This window comes from Lissotriton vulgaris, chromosome 11, assembly GCF_964263255.1.
Source record: "Lissotriton vulgaris chromosome 11, aLisVul1.2, whole genome shotgun sequence".
Lineage (NCBI taxonomy): Eukaryota > Metazoa > Chordata > Amphibia > Caudata > Salamandridae > Lissotriton > Lissotriton vulgaris.
The window spans coordinates 409,122,128-409,136,974 of record NC_141699.1 but is presented as its reverse complement, the minus strand read 5'-3'; the positions used below and the strand labels follow the sequence as shown (position 1 = coordinate 409,136,974).

Below are 14,847 nucleotides of genomic sequence, written 5' to 3'. Positions count from 1 at the left end.
AGCATTTATATACAGCTATGCCATAAGCCAAGAACTACTTCTAATATGCCATTAGCAGTATTTTGTAACAAGTGTGTCTGTCATGCTAAGAATTGCTTCAAGTATGCAAGTACTGGTATTTTACCATGTGTCTCTAAAAGACAAGAACTACCTTCAGTATGCCAGAGCTAACAACAGACTTACGAGCATAACACCACATTCTCACTCACAATCACTTACATACACTCACTCAATCATTGTTACTCACACTCATTCTCACTTTCTTAGACTAATTCTTGTTCGTTCTCACTCACTTGCAGTCACTAATTATGACTCAATTCTGCTTCCCTACACTAAGTCTCATACATTCTCTCTCAATGCCCACCAGACTCTCACACACCCTCTTACACTTAAATTTACACTTGCTCACACATATACATGCTCTTTCTCACAAACACACTCTCACTCACAAGCACACTAACTTACCTCAGCTACCACCAATGGTCCCATTCCAGCTCACTGCGGTCCTTTTTTTATTACACAAATAGTGAATAAATAAAAGGATAGAAAATAAGGAGTGTGGGTTCGGCCATGTGCTCTGGATACTAATTTTGCCACCAATGAGGCCAGGGGTCGCAAAGGTAGTGCCAAGGGTCTCAAGATGCAAGCCAGGGGTTGTAATGGTTACCCTAAATGAGATATTGATCTACACTGGGATTACATAATGCACTCCCTCCCCAACATGTGTCTTCATCACCTATGCTTGCGTGAAGTGAATGAGCGTGTTTTATGTCACACGTGCCACGGTTGTGGTTGTTTTTAATGTTGTTTTAATGTGCATAAAAATGTCAGTGCACATTTTACGATATCGCACTGCAAAATAATTTGCTACTGTTGTGTGTACCGATACTAGGTTTACCTTTTTGTCCCTACCACTACCACTACTGCTATGTGTTTGTCTTTCTTCCCTTGACTAGGAACTAGTCATTGGTGATTGATTGAAGACAGGTAGGTCCTCTCAATATTTTCCACTGTACCCTTCACTATAAATAATAAAGTCTAGGTTTACAAACTTTAAGCCCTGTTGAATGCCCAAGACCTTTTGTAGGCTCTATTAGAAGGACAGAAACATGTTGGCATAATAACTCTTGTAGCGTGAATTCTGTTCTCCTACAGAACTGTGCATAAAGACCTGGAACCTCGGTGAATTAGGAGGGCCCAAAACTCACCTCAGTACCCAAAATCCCCTTACCGAGCTAGCTACAGTGTCTCATTGGTCATAACAAACTCCCAATGCTTAGACAGACCAGAGCATGAACTTAGATTACCTCAGGTATCGTGGAACACATGAACACTCTTTCGTTATATAATCATATAATCATTTCAAACCAGAACATGGAGTAAAAGAGGACACGTGCATGTTTGAAATATTTATTTACTAATGCAAGGTTCTCAAACGCAGTACCTTGTACAATACTAGCAAACATATTATAAGCAACAAAGTTATCAGCATAGTTACTAGTCCATAAAAGGCGAATGGTGACAGCATACTAAGATGCTGAAATGAATAGGAATTAACAATACCCAATTCACACCCTCCCTATTTAGCATAGTATTTTATACCTATGAAGGTCTCATTTGGGTTTTAGCAGGGCGGGCCCATACCTCAAAATATCAATGGCAGAGGATCACATCATCTTCCACCAGCTCTCTGCATGCGAAGCACCATCAAGTGTGTCGCGTGTGTGTTCAGCACAACAATATAAAACCCGCCTAGAGCCAGATTTTGGCAGCAGCATGTGTGTTATGTCTATGGACGTGCGAAGATCAGACCTCACAACAACATCGTGTCTAGTTATCCTTGCAGCCTTCAGCACTCACTGTGCAGACAGTGTACCAAGCAAAACTGATATCAGAGCAATAACATATTATTTCTCAAGTAAATCACGAAGCTCTTCTGGGTTGAAAGGTAAAACAACAATTATGTGTTGTGTGCAAAATGAGGCAGAAAGGTAAAATGGTGTTTAAACATTTAATAAGCTCATGCTAACTTAACACAGTATATAGAAAAGAATTAGCTATATGACACCCCACAATGATCCGAGCACGGACAAAATCAAGGCAAGGTAAAACCAGAACAGGGGCATAACATGAAAGCAAAGTTCAATAATAATGAGCTAAGCTAATCTGAAAAGGCATACATGATGGCCTATAGTGGCCAAAATAAATGGTTCAAAATCCTCAATGATAATGTCAATAGGCCTGGGGCGTATAAAGTCAATAGGCCTGGGGCGTATAAAAAGAACTCAGCGTAAGGAAAAGGCACCATCAAAAAAAATACAAACTGGTACGTGCCTAAATAATAAAAAGTTTCCGAGGCATCTCAGGGTAGGACTGTATACGCAAAATATACAGCAACAGCTTCTAAAATGAAATCACGGTCATCATCCGAAAACAGTTCAGCCATCCAATTAAGCAGCGGAAAAGAACATATGTGCTCCTCTAGCATTGGATCCTCTAGCAGCATCAGAGGACAACTCGGTGGGTTTTCAAGAACGCTCTGTGCCAAGAACTCATGCGCCGCTGCGAGTATGTCCCAATGACCCATTAGTCCATGCATCGCTGCCAAGGCCATAATCCTTTCGCCAGAACAAACTAACTCGTGAGCAACTACGGGGCTCATCAGATGATTAAAGTCGACGTCAGGAGACACCGTCAAGCAGAGACACAAATCAAGGGCCCATTCGAAATCGCAGCTCAGGCAATGTAAGACAAGCTGCACACATGCGAAATAGGAAAATCGAAACGATAATCCAAATGCCGTGCTTAAAGTCGCAAGCGGCAGGGTGCCATAGTAATCAAGCATCTGGTTGCGAAACAGCAGTAGGAGGGGCTCTGCGGCTTCCAGCGCAGGACGGGCATCCATGTTTAATAAAACAAAATATAATCAAAACGCCTGCAGCTAATGCCAGCAAAACCGGGAAGCCACCAAACAGACTCGAAAATATAGAATGGAAAAAGCTAGGGATGATTCCAAATATCTTCTCGAATGAAGTCAAGAGACCACTGCTAACTATTTTTAAAAAATGAGCCAGGCCAGAAGGGAGGAGGCATTAAAGATTTGGTGAACCAGCTCACTGAAATGTAACGGTAAATCAGTATTCAAAAGGGCCTGCACCTCAGTGCGCGTGTTAGCTTTGTGAAGGACGAATGTTTCTCGGGCCGAACTCAGGGCCACTTCTTTTTAAGACAAAAGGGCTCTTATTCTAGTCATACCATTGAACTCTGCTTTCAAGGTTGAGATGCGCGGCCAGATGGAAACAGCTGAACTCCCATGCGTAGGAGGATGCAGAACGTTTTTGCAACATACGACACGTTCAGATACAGTTACCACATAAGCGACACCTTTAATTAAACCGCAACACTCCTCGTTATTCAACAGTAAATAACTACCATTCGCCAGTATTGTGAATGTGGGAACCATTGCAGGAACTGGAGTCCCTTTTAAAAAACAGGCTAAATTAGGCCAGTCCTGATTACAAGAACCATGTAACTGGATGTGTCTGCATATCAATTATTGGTCAGGGGACTCTGTGCATTCTTCCCCATTAAGATACACTTCCTTCCCGTCTTTCAGGCATCTATAAGTGAATGGAAGAGGCCACGCCTCGTGGAGGAATGAGTTCCCTAATGGTTCATATCTCCCTAGAGCTATGTAACGCATACAATTAGTAAACTTGTACAAGGCAAATGGTAATGTGATTAATCCGTGGATAAGCCACGTTGCAGCAGTAGCTTCAGCTACAGAGAACGGTAAAGATTCCAACCTCTCAATGTGTAACATGGAAAATGAAGCATCACGCATTGCAAGCATGCGTTGTTTGTCAGTTAAATTAAAAGTGGAGAAAAGAGAGGAAACGTTCATGTAACTCCAAGGCACACGACCAGCCTTAAGCGTCTGCAGGGTCCAAGCAAATTGCATAATAGAACGCAATTGATTCTGACCATGGTACAAAACACACACTTCATCATGTACGATGTCAACAACAGAAGATACAATATTATTCAATGTATAAATGCGGGAAGAAAGCATGTTAATACTGTTATCGACAACTGCAAGCACTTTTTCTAAATTAGCTTGATCTATTGCTCTTAGGCGCTTAGCAGCCTCAACCTGTGACGTTTTCCAGATTTCAGTGTAAATTGCATAAACCCATCTTTTAGATCTACCATTAGCCGGGCCCTTTATGAAATCATTTAAATCCACATCATCAGTCAGTTTGGAAAGATGTAATTTAACAGCAGCTAATGTAGAATGTTGTAGCCAATTCTGACATAATTTGCCAACTGAGTAAGTGGTGACAGTATGGTCAGCATAAAAACGTGGATCAGGCCTGACTTGTGTAAAACCTTCAGTTAAACCCAAAAATCGACGTTGGCAACAATCATGGCTTCTGTGCCACATCAGCCAACCCCTCGGATCCAAATTGGATATATTGAAGGATGAATTGTGCATTAACGTGTGCAATTCCCGAATGGAAAATTGTGTGAAATTATTCCAACCCGAATGTTCTTCCAAATCAGGAATAGAAGGGGTATTTAATTTTTTTGAAGTAGCCTATCCAAAGCATGTTGTCTGGAAAATGGTAGAATTTAAAAACAACATATGATTTGGGATGAGACATGCACGGTGCAAAGCCTCAGTGCCTTGTACCTGCCAATTTTTAGAACCCCAAACAGATTTAAGGTCAATGGTATCCTTCCATAGCTCATAGCCTTCTGCAGCTAATCTGTCTAGAAAGGACTTCGAATACAACAATTTAGTATCGGTAAGTCCAACTTTGGACATGGGCTTTTGTGTCATCTTAAAGTAAAAGGACTCAGGACTTGATTGATTAAAGTCGGCAAAATAAGTGTACTTTTTCAAAAATGTACTGGAGCTGCCTTGTAACGGTGCCGGGCAATGTTCCCACTGTGTGTAATTTACAGTACCCCTTCTGGAACTTGTTTTATGCAAGAAATGGTTACCAAAATGTTGAAAGCAAAATAAATCACCATAATCAGCAGATTCTAAATACAAATCTTCAGCATCAAAGGCAGTATAATATTTCAATCAGAAAATAATGATTCTACGGCCTGAACATCCCAATCATCAGAACGTATGTTTTGTTTCACCACACCCCCCATGTTCACTCTGAGTACATTAGGGACATTAACCACTTCAGTTGGGTCATGGATTTGAAATTTAACTGCATCCCACACAATCCGACCAGCCAAGCAGTGATGTTCACAAAATTCAAATCTCTCTTCAGCCTGTGTGCAGAATGGGACAAGGAAAGGGGGGCCAAAGTTCCATTAAGATGCTGAATGCATGTTCTCTCCCCGACATAGTGTCCATCGACCAGACGAAAAAAATAAAACATAAACCCAATTGACATAAAAAGATATAGTGAAAAAAGCACCAGCCAAATATATGTCCATGGAGGTACCAAAAAATGTTTTTTAAATAAGGTGGCATACGTTGCTAGACGTGAGGGTTTCTTCAACTTTACTGAAACAGAGTCAAATGAGAATCGGGATTCTGTGGTCAAACGTGTCTGTATATCAGGCATCGACAAATCAGCAGGATAGGCATAGTCTATGTCATCAATGTTATTAACGTGAAAAGTATTGAATAAAGGATTGGAAATGGCAGGTATCTCGAGGGCCACTTCTGGCTCAGCATTAGAAATAGTGGCCAACACAGAATTTCTCACAACCGAAGGACAGGAGACCGCCGGTGTCATACTATGAAGAATCGGCCACCCTGTGTAACTTGACATTGTCAATTCAGATAAACCTGTTTTCCTTACGACCAGGAAGTGGTGGTAAATGACTGTTCTTGTGCCCTTCACTCCAAGAACGGGAACCGGTGCTCGATAGGAAGGACCAAATTCTTTCTCGTTATCGATCTTCTCTCAAACCAGTTCTCCAACTTTGGGTAGCCAGCCAACTACCGGGATCTGCAACGCATCATCCGATGTGGAGGGCAAATGTTCCTTTGCAAGACTGGCTCTGGTCTTTTGTAGATCCTGTAAAATATTGCAATGCTCATCTACGTCAAAGGACGTGGCTTGAGCCACGCATTCTAGACCGTCGAGGTCAGGGACATACATCTTGATACCAAAGAGCATTTCGTACGGGGTTCGCCCACCCAGAGACCTTCTAGGGAGATTGTTTAGAGCACGCTGCACGCCATTAAGGTGGGCTAACCAGTTTCTGCCAGTGCCTATAACTCGAGCTGTCAAAGATTGCTTTAAGTCACGGTTCATTCGCTCCACTACATTATTACCCTCAGGTCTGTATGGAGACGAAAACTTGACTTGGACCCCCAACGAAATCATAGCATCCTTATACGCCTTAGAGGCAAAAGCCGGACCCTGATCCGAATGGAAGGTACCACAGGCAAAAATCCCTACAAAAGACACACAAATCTCTTATGACAGTCCGTGAATCAGCGCTGCGATGGGGCCATACCCACACAAAGCGTGTGCATGAATCAACTGCTACTAAGATGTATTTATACGCAGTATCAGAAGAAAAAGGACCGCAGTGATCTAAATAAACGCAACCCAGTGGTTTATTAGATATGTACAACTGTGTCTGAGGCGGACGCGCAGCAGTCGAAGGCTTGATCTGCTGGCAAATGTCACATTGAAGGACATATTCACGCATCTGTTTGTACAGTCCCCGCCACCAGAACCTCTGTTGTAGCTGAGTTACAGTGGCCGAGACGCCCGCATGCGCAGACACCACACCTTCATGCGCCACTGTAATCAAAGTAGCTCTGCGATCCGAGTTGGGAATCAAACGTTCGCCAACATCAGGAATTTTTACATAAGGAACCTTATCGGGACTTAAGTGGTATGTGTACTTCGAAGGGAACCCTGCAAGATATTTACCTCCATTCTCAGTGGCAGCAACTGCCACCAAGATGTCATCATCTATTTTACTTTTGGACCGTGTAACTGCTGCAACTAAGTTTTTCGATACTGCAGATTTCGCCGCTTCATCAGCAAGCGAGTTACCAACAGCGTGGACTCTTAAACGCTGATGGCCGAGAGTATGAATCACAAACACAAGTGGCAACCGCTCTTTCAACTCAGCCACTCGGACCCAGATCATTTTATGTTTTATTGTGCTACCCTTGGAATCACGAAAGTCATTCTGAATCCAAAAGAACAAGTTTTCATTGTAAGACTGGACACAGTAGTAAGAATCACATACTATTAGAGTTGTCACACAAGGATCAGCGTACTCCAATGCAAGCATCAGAGCACGAAGCTCTGCTAATTGTGCAGTGCAGTCCCCTAGTGTCTGCGTGTGCACGACACTGGACTTGAACTCATCGTTCACCATGGCACCAACCACAATGGCGCATGCGGAAACGTAGGCATGTTTAGAGCCATGCGCAACCTGCGCCGAACCATCAGTGTAAATGATGCAATGGAAATCCTCCAGGGGTCGCATTGCTAAAGGAGTCGGATGAACGAATTCATACTGTAAGTACTCCTGCGACCGTAATGAGGCGTCAAAAATAAACGTGACATCCTGAGATGTCAAGGACGCAGCCCATTGAATCCACCGAGGGTGCAAAGCTTTAGAAGTTGGTACACTGGCTTTTGTGACTGCCTCTAAGGCAGGACACGGGGTAACAACCAACATGCGCTTTCCCTGTGACAGGGCACGTTCCTTAAGAATCGCCATCTGCACAGCCGTCAAAACTTTCTCCACAGTGGAAAAGCGCAATTCAACCGAAGTGTGACTTGTAAGCAATAGGTATTGTGTCTCCTTCATTAAAAGTCAGGTACGTGAAACCCACCGTCCTAGGGATAATTCTTATCACCAGGTTGGTCTGGTTATCACAAGTCAGTAAGAAGTTAGAAGCGAGCAGATCAGCCTGCAAAGACTGCAGTATAGCCGAATGCTCTGGCAGCCAGCATGATTTGGAAAAAGATGGTTGTATCAAAGCATACAACGGCTTGATACGCTGGGCATATTCTGGAATGTAGGTCTTCCCGAAATTCAAGAAGCCCAGTAAAGATTGTAATTTTTTCAGTGTTGTCGGAGCGCGCAATTGTGCGCATTTCTACAGGAAGTGTGGAGCCAATCCCTTTCCCTCGTTGTTGAGCTCGTAGCCCAGAAACAACACTGTGAACTCTGCAATGTGCGATTTGTCAAAGTTGAATTTGTAACCTAAGGCGGCAAAGGCACAAATAATCCCGTTAACTCGACACAGATGCTCCCAAAGCTCGTCGTCTGTGAGATATATGTCATCCACATATGAACAAGCATCTGGGTTGATTCCCTCTAATAGGGAAACAATGCGGGCAGTGAAAATCCCAGGACTATTGTTATAGCCCATAGGCAAACGCCGAAATTGCTATTGAAAACCGCCGCAAGTAAAGGATGTCCATTGGGAACTTAGAGCATCCAATCGATGGGCATAAAAAATGTCAAGCGTGGTTTTAAACCGCTTACGCACAAGACTATTCACTAGAGCAGAGCCGTGGGTATTCTGTACTGCACAGTTACAGCAATGCGAGTTTAAATGCCGGTAATCCAATACCAAACGAAATGAACCGTCTGGCTTGTTCACAGTAAAAAGAGGGTTATTCATTGGTGACACACAGGTTTCAATCACACCTTGATATTCTAATTGTTCAAGGATAGCCGCGACGGAAGCCTTAGCTTCTCGCCGTATGGGATATTGAGGTTGAGGTTGTGGCTGAGACCGTAAAGGAATCTCATGGCATGGGGACAATCTATCCCAACCATATTGATTGCGGTACACAGCCGGTGCTAGAGCCAGAGCCCACTCTTCTGCAAGAACAGCGCATCCTCTTTCGAGACTGTGTTCGCAAAACTGGGGAGGATCACCTCCTCCCCTCGCGGAGCTGCGAGCACAAAAGGTGGGGGCTAGTCAGCCTCCGAAAGCAAAATGTCATATGTAGACGAAAGATTTTCCCAAAATACCCCTTTTATGGTTCGCTGTATGTCACCCTCGATTAACAGGACAATTTCAAAAAGTCTATCAGGGGGAGCAACTCTGGTATCAGCTGTTTCAATGACAACATAAGTATCAGTCGCTTTCACCTACAGTAGTGGACGGAGGGCCTCTCTCACTATGGTAATCTCCGCCGCGCTGTCCAGCAAGGTCAGAGCCCACGTCAGCTTCCGAAGCCGCGTTCTCACTATCTGGGGCATATCGATGCGCTGTTAAGGCTGCGATTTTCTTCTTGGCAAACTGCGGTCTCTTAGGCGTAGAGCCTTCCTGCTTTTCTGCACCGTTCCTCGGGCGGGGCTGGTCACGTCCTTGCTGGCCACCCCGACCCCTGCCGCCCCCTCCACCACCGGTTGTCGGGCCGATGAGTCCTGAAAGGAACGAGGAGAGCGTTGGTCAGAAGCCTGAAAACAATCAGGAGTTGTAATCGTCGCGCGATCGCGCAAGTCATAAACACGTTCCGACTGTGCAGGTAACGGAGACGCAGGACGAGAATTCTGGGTCTTTTGTTGTTGCTGTTGCTTACCCGGTTTCTGTTTTTTAGGCCAATTTTGTTTTTTGGACTTGGGCTGAACTTCCGTTTCCGAAGTTTGTCCCTGGGGGTGCTTTTTCTCCTTAATAGAAAAAGGCTTAAGACCCTTGGCATTGCGACCCATGGTTTTATAAGCCGCCACAATGATCTTCGCTAACTGCCGCCAACGCGTTAGCCACCTGAAAGTTCACTGCATCTCCCTTGACAATCGCAAGGATCAGATCGCAAACCACATCAAAGGTGCCACACAGGCGCATGCCCAACTCAACCATAGACTCCATTCCGTGATCATCTTGAACACGTTTAAGGGCCGAAGACAGCACAGACATAGACGGAGTGCCATAGCACCTCGCATAGACCGCTGCAAAAGTCTTACCCCAGGTCACACAGTCAACGAGTTCAGGGGCCAAATCTTTCGGCAAACTAAGCGTAAGAATCCGGTTTTTTTCACCAGGAGTCGTATTAGGAAATACAGCTTCCAGCTGGTCAAATTTCTCAGCAAGCCAGAAAGGAAAATCATCCTTATCCTGGGGCTTCTTGCCCATGAGAGCTTTTACCATGACAGGACTGATTTTTAAACCGCCCTGTCCGGCTGGAAGCGCCGCACCCCCCGGAGCTCCACCCGGAAGATTACGGCCCATGTAATGCACTAAGGCTCTAATCACGGCAATTGCGACTACATGTAGTCTTCGGAGTTCAGCCACGTTACAATTGCCTTGTAGAGGATGAGGAGTAAATCCAGCCAAAACAGGCCAACTAGCGCCTGGAATGGAAAAAGGACCTAACCTCGGAGCGGTTAAAGAATGGGGTAGGGCGCCACCAAACTCCATGCTGCCAAACGTCAATGGGAACTTCCTGTGCCCTGTACGGAGTATACTCATTAGGTACAGCTGTGGGAGTGTACGTGTGGAACACACCAGAATTAGCGTCCACCGCCGAATAAAACAGTTCGTAAGGATAAGCATGTTCCACACTCACCACCATGATCACAGCCAAGCCTTCCAAAGGCACATTGTACATCCGCAAATGATCTTGCACTGCAATGCGACTATGCTGCGGAATGTCCACGGCAGCCATGACGGCACAAGAAATAAGAAAAACAAAGTAAACTTTGTAGCACAACTGGGTAGTAATTCAAGGAAACCGTTTTAGTAAGAATCAAGCTTGAAAAGACCTATTAAAAAAATAGGTAGGTTTTTCCGACACCACCGTTTTCCGGAAGCGACAGTGAAGGGGTTAAGGTTAGAATGATATACTACTTGAGTGTCATGATATAAGGCCAACAACGTTGGGCGCCATGTAGCGGGAATTCCATTCTCCTACAGAACTGTGCATAGAGACCTGGAACCTCGGTGAATTAGGACGGCCCAAAACTCACCTCAGCACCCAAAATCCCCTTACCGAGCTAGCTACAGTGTCTCATTGGTCATAACAAACTCCCAATGCTTAGACAGACCAGAACATGTACTCAGATTACCTCAGGTATCGTGGAACACATGAACACTCTTTCGTTATATAATAATTTCAAACCAGAACATGGAGTAAAAGAGGACACGTGCATGTTTGAAAAATTTATTTACTAATGCAAGGTTCTCAAACGCAGTATCTTGTACAATACTAGCAAACATATTATAAGGCACAAAGTTATCAGCATAGTTACTAGTCCATAAAAGGCGAATGGTGACAGCATACTAAGATGCTGAAATGAATAGGAATTAACAATACCTAATTCACACCCTCCCTATTTAGCATAGTATTTTATATCTATGAAGGTCTCATTTGGGTTGTAGCAGGGCGAGCCCACACCTCAAAATCTCAGTGGCAGAGGATCACATCATCTTCCACCAGCTCTCTGCATGCGAAGCACCATCAAGTGTGTCGCGTGTGTGTTCAGCACAACAATATAAAACCCGCCTAGAGCCAGATTTTGGCAGCAGCATGTGTTATGTCTAGGGACGTGCGAAGATCAGACCTCACAACAACATTGTGTCTTGTTATCCTTGCAGCCTTCAGCACTCACTGTGCAGACAGTGTACCAAGCAAAACTGATATCAGAGCAATAACATTATTTCTCAAGTAAATCACAAAGCTCTTATGGGTTGAAAGCTTAAACAACAATTATGTGTTGTGTGCAAAATGAGGCAGAAAGGTAAAATGGTGTTTAAACATTTAATAAGCTCATGCTAACTTAACACAGTATATAGAAAAGAATTAGCTATATGACACTCAGAGGTCCATAAGGGTCTCAGTAACCACGTAAGTCCTCTGAGACTACCTTATAGTATTTTTATTTAAGCCTAAGGTACCACTTGAAGGCAGGTTGTATGGGTACCCTGTGATAGACAGAACATATAATCCCAATAGCGAACAATCTTCATTTCTGAATAATTAAAGATGAAGCACAGGAAGTAGGGATCATCTGAGCCTTCCATGAATATCTGCTCCTCCATGGGAAATTTTATTTTGTATGATGTAAACACTATTCTTTAGGACTGTAGAAATAACTAGTATCGTGATTACCTGAGAACGGTGAAGATTTTGGTTTTTTGTTCGGGCGGAAGTGAATGATTATTTGGGGAGGTGGCATGGATGCAATATGCAAACAGAATTTCTTTGAAATCAAAGACTCTCTGATCATTTAATTATAAATAATTAAAAGTAAAGTTAAAATATGACCGGTCCAGAACCACTATAACCTTTACCCAGGCATTATTGAAGCATAAGTTCTCATGTGCTATCCTTCCAAATATGCATTCATTGTATCCTTCAAAATATGCATTCATTGTATCCTTCAAAATACGCATTCATCGACACATAAATACACCCTATAGGAAAAAAATGTATGTTTAGTTTTGATAGCCTGGTTCCGATTAAGGGACACTGGTTGCCTTTTCAATTAGTTAATTCTGCTAGAAATGGCAGTGCCCAGTAAGATTTCACAAAGATGAGCCAGAGAAAAACGATGACATTATACTAGGAGTGGTACTTACTGCAGGGACATCACAAGGCACTATGTATGATACTATAGGAAAGCAAACTAAACGATAAAAGAGGGCTATGTTAAAAAATGAAACCACACTTGCCATTTGAATAAGGCACAGAAATGGGTCTTCCAAAAACAAATACTCATACCACTCTGCGTGAAGATTCCCAAAACTTAGGCATAATGCATAAATGAAAGAAAGAGACCTTTTGTTTTGCTTTTTCAACACAATCTGGTGAATATACTTACTTTCAGTGTGTCTTTCTTCTCTGGGGAAGAGGCCGTCTTGTAATCACGATGCTTTGGCAGCTTCTCAATGAAGAGTCTAAGGAGTGATACAGAAATAAATGTTACTGCTTCGATGGACACTGCAAGTCAAGATAGGAATACTGTTATAATAAACTGAGGCACATACATGGGCATTTTCACTGCACTGATGGTCACTGCCTGATAAATGGATCACAGACATAAGAGGATGTGTCTCAGCTGTGATGCTCTCCTTATCAAAAGGGAAGTTACAGAGAGATGGGTTGGTGTGCCAATGTTGTGATTTCCAAGAAATAAGTTTATTCATGTTAAAAAAAAAGAACAATAGTATGAAAGAAATTAAAGAAGAGAGAAGACCTTGAAAGATTTTTTTTCTGAATTCTTAAAAACATTATTAACTTTTCATCAGTTTTATCAACGTTTGGAAATCCTGGTTTAAGTATTCAGAACGGTGATGATGGCATGTTTACATAGTGAGCAGTCTCGTCCACTGGCACATGGGCGAGCTGTGGAAGACTGCCTGTTACAAATTAACGCAACGTGGTTGGCTGGTGTTAATTTCTGTGAAACGGTATTTGAAACTCCTGGCCGTGCCTGCAAGCAGCAGTGAGGAATAACAAGTCTGCATCAGGAGTGAGTTATCAGTCTTTAGCCCCTCTTGTAAGTCACTGGCTCCATAAATACTAAACCGCTACCAGGATTCTCCCATTAACTATCTGCTGAATAGACATTAAAATATTCATGCTATGGAATCAAGAGCCATCACACATGGTAGACCCTCAAGTACCGATTGGGCTACTGGGAGTGCAGTCAGCAAAGAACTGGAGTCTGCGTATTAAAACATATTTGGCTCTTAACAAGTTAGTTTCCAATTCTTGCCAAGTCGCTCAATCCAGGCCTCAACCTACTCCTCTGGGTGCAGAAGATGCAGTCGCTAGTAATGCACTTCAGTGTGCAGTATAGAGCCACTAGTGGGATATCGAGGAGAGATTGAGACTTTTTGTGCACACTTACTTGGTGTAGACTATGGAGAAACTTGTGTGATGTTCAGGATGCAGATCATTACATTACGTACTAGATGGAAACTCTTACATGTATTACTTTTTAATAAGAGGATAGAGGTCCTTACATGACACACATTGTTCACAGTACAAAGGCGCTTGTAGGATGTTTAAATTGAAAGTCCTTAAGTTCTTGATATTAAAGATTGAGTTCATTGTGTGATGTTTTAGGCGTATTAAATAGATGCCTTTCTGCTGTGTACACAATCTAAAAAAGCACTTAACATGTACAGGTGAAGTCCCTTACGTGATGTACTTGTTGTATAGAATAAATGCTCTCTCAATGTTGCCTTCATCAGCATAGATTGTTGCCATTCGAATCATTTCGACACCGGAGCGATAGTAACGCTTGGGTGGGATGTCATCGTTTACATCAACCGAGCTGCCCTTCTGGATCAAGGCGTGGACTCTCTCTTCAGGGGCCAGGCTGACATCGGAGTGCTCAGGCATGGTGCAGAAGCAGGCTAGGATGGAGAAAAGAAAAACATTTAACAAGATGTCCATTGCATATCTTGAATATGTCCTTTAAAACGGACTTCTATTCCAACAGTCATCCCTCACGAACATGACAATGCTGGCAGATAATTACCCCCAGACAAACCTAACTTTCCCAGCTCCATGCCATCTGTGTCACTGAACACTGTCTAGCCTGCACATCTGTCCTTTGCTTTCACACTGCTATCGCTCTGTAGTCAGGTACAATTATTTAGAGCACAGGAATTAAGCGGATACACTGGTCAAGGTGTAATCGAGCAGGGAAGCTAGACGAGAACGGTCAAGGGGAAGGAACGCTTTTTTGGTATATTGAACATAAATGTATTTATAATGATTCTGAATCATCAATAGGTGAACATGTGTTTTCGTAACTATCAGCACTTTATCAGTGCCAAATTCTTAAAAATCACTTCAATCACCACAAAGAAAACAACCATACAGAAAAGATCAGTAGTAGTAACATTTATCTCCAAGTCCATTTCATTAA

The 14,847-nt window shown here is 43.1% G+C and overlaps 1 protein-coding gene across 2 annotated transcripts in view; it reads right to left on the bottom strand.

Moving 5' to 3' along the window:
* STAMBP (STAM binding protein) overlaps positions 1-14,847 on the bottom strand; it is a 152,026-nt gene that overhangs the window by 72,211 nt on the left and 64,968 nt on the right. For both annotated transcript variants that reach the window (XM_086943461.1, XM_086943462.1), the window contains exons 2-3: positions 14,113-14,329; positions 12,787-12,862 (exon numbers count right to left, since the gene is read on the bottom strand). In XM_086943461.1, the coding sequence (XP_086799587.1) occupies positions 12,787-12,862; positions 14,113-14,315 (279 nt within the window). In that variant the 5' untranslated portion in view covers positions 14,316-14,329. The remainder of the gene's footprint in view (positions 1-12,786; positions 12,863-14,112; positions 14,330-14,847) is intronic.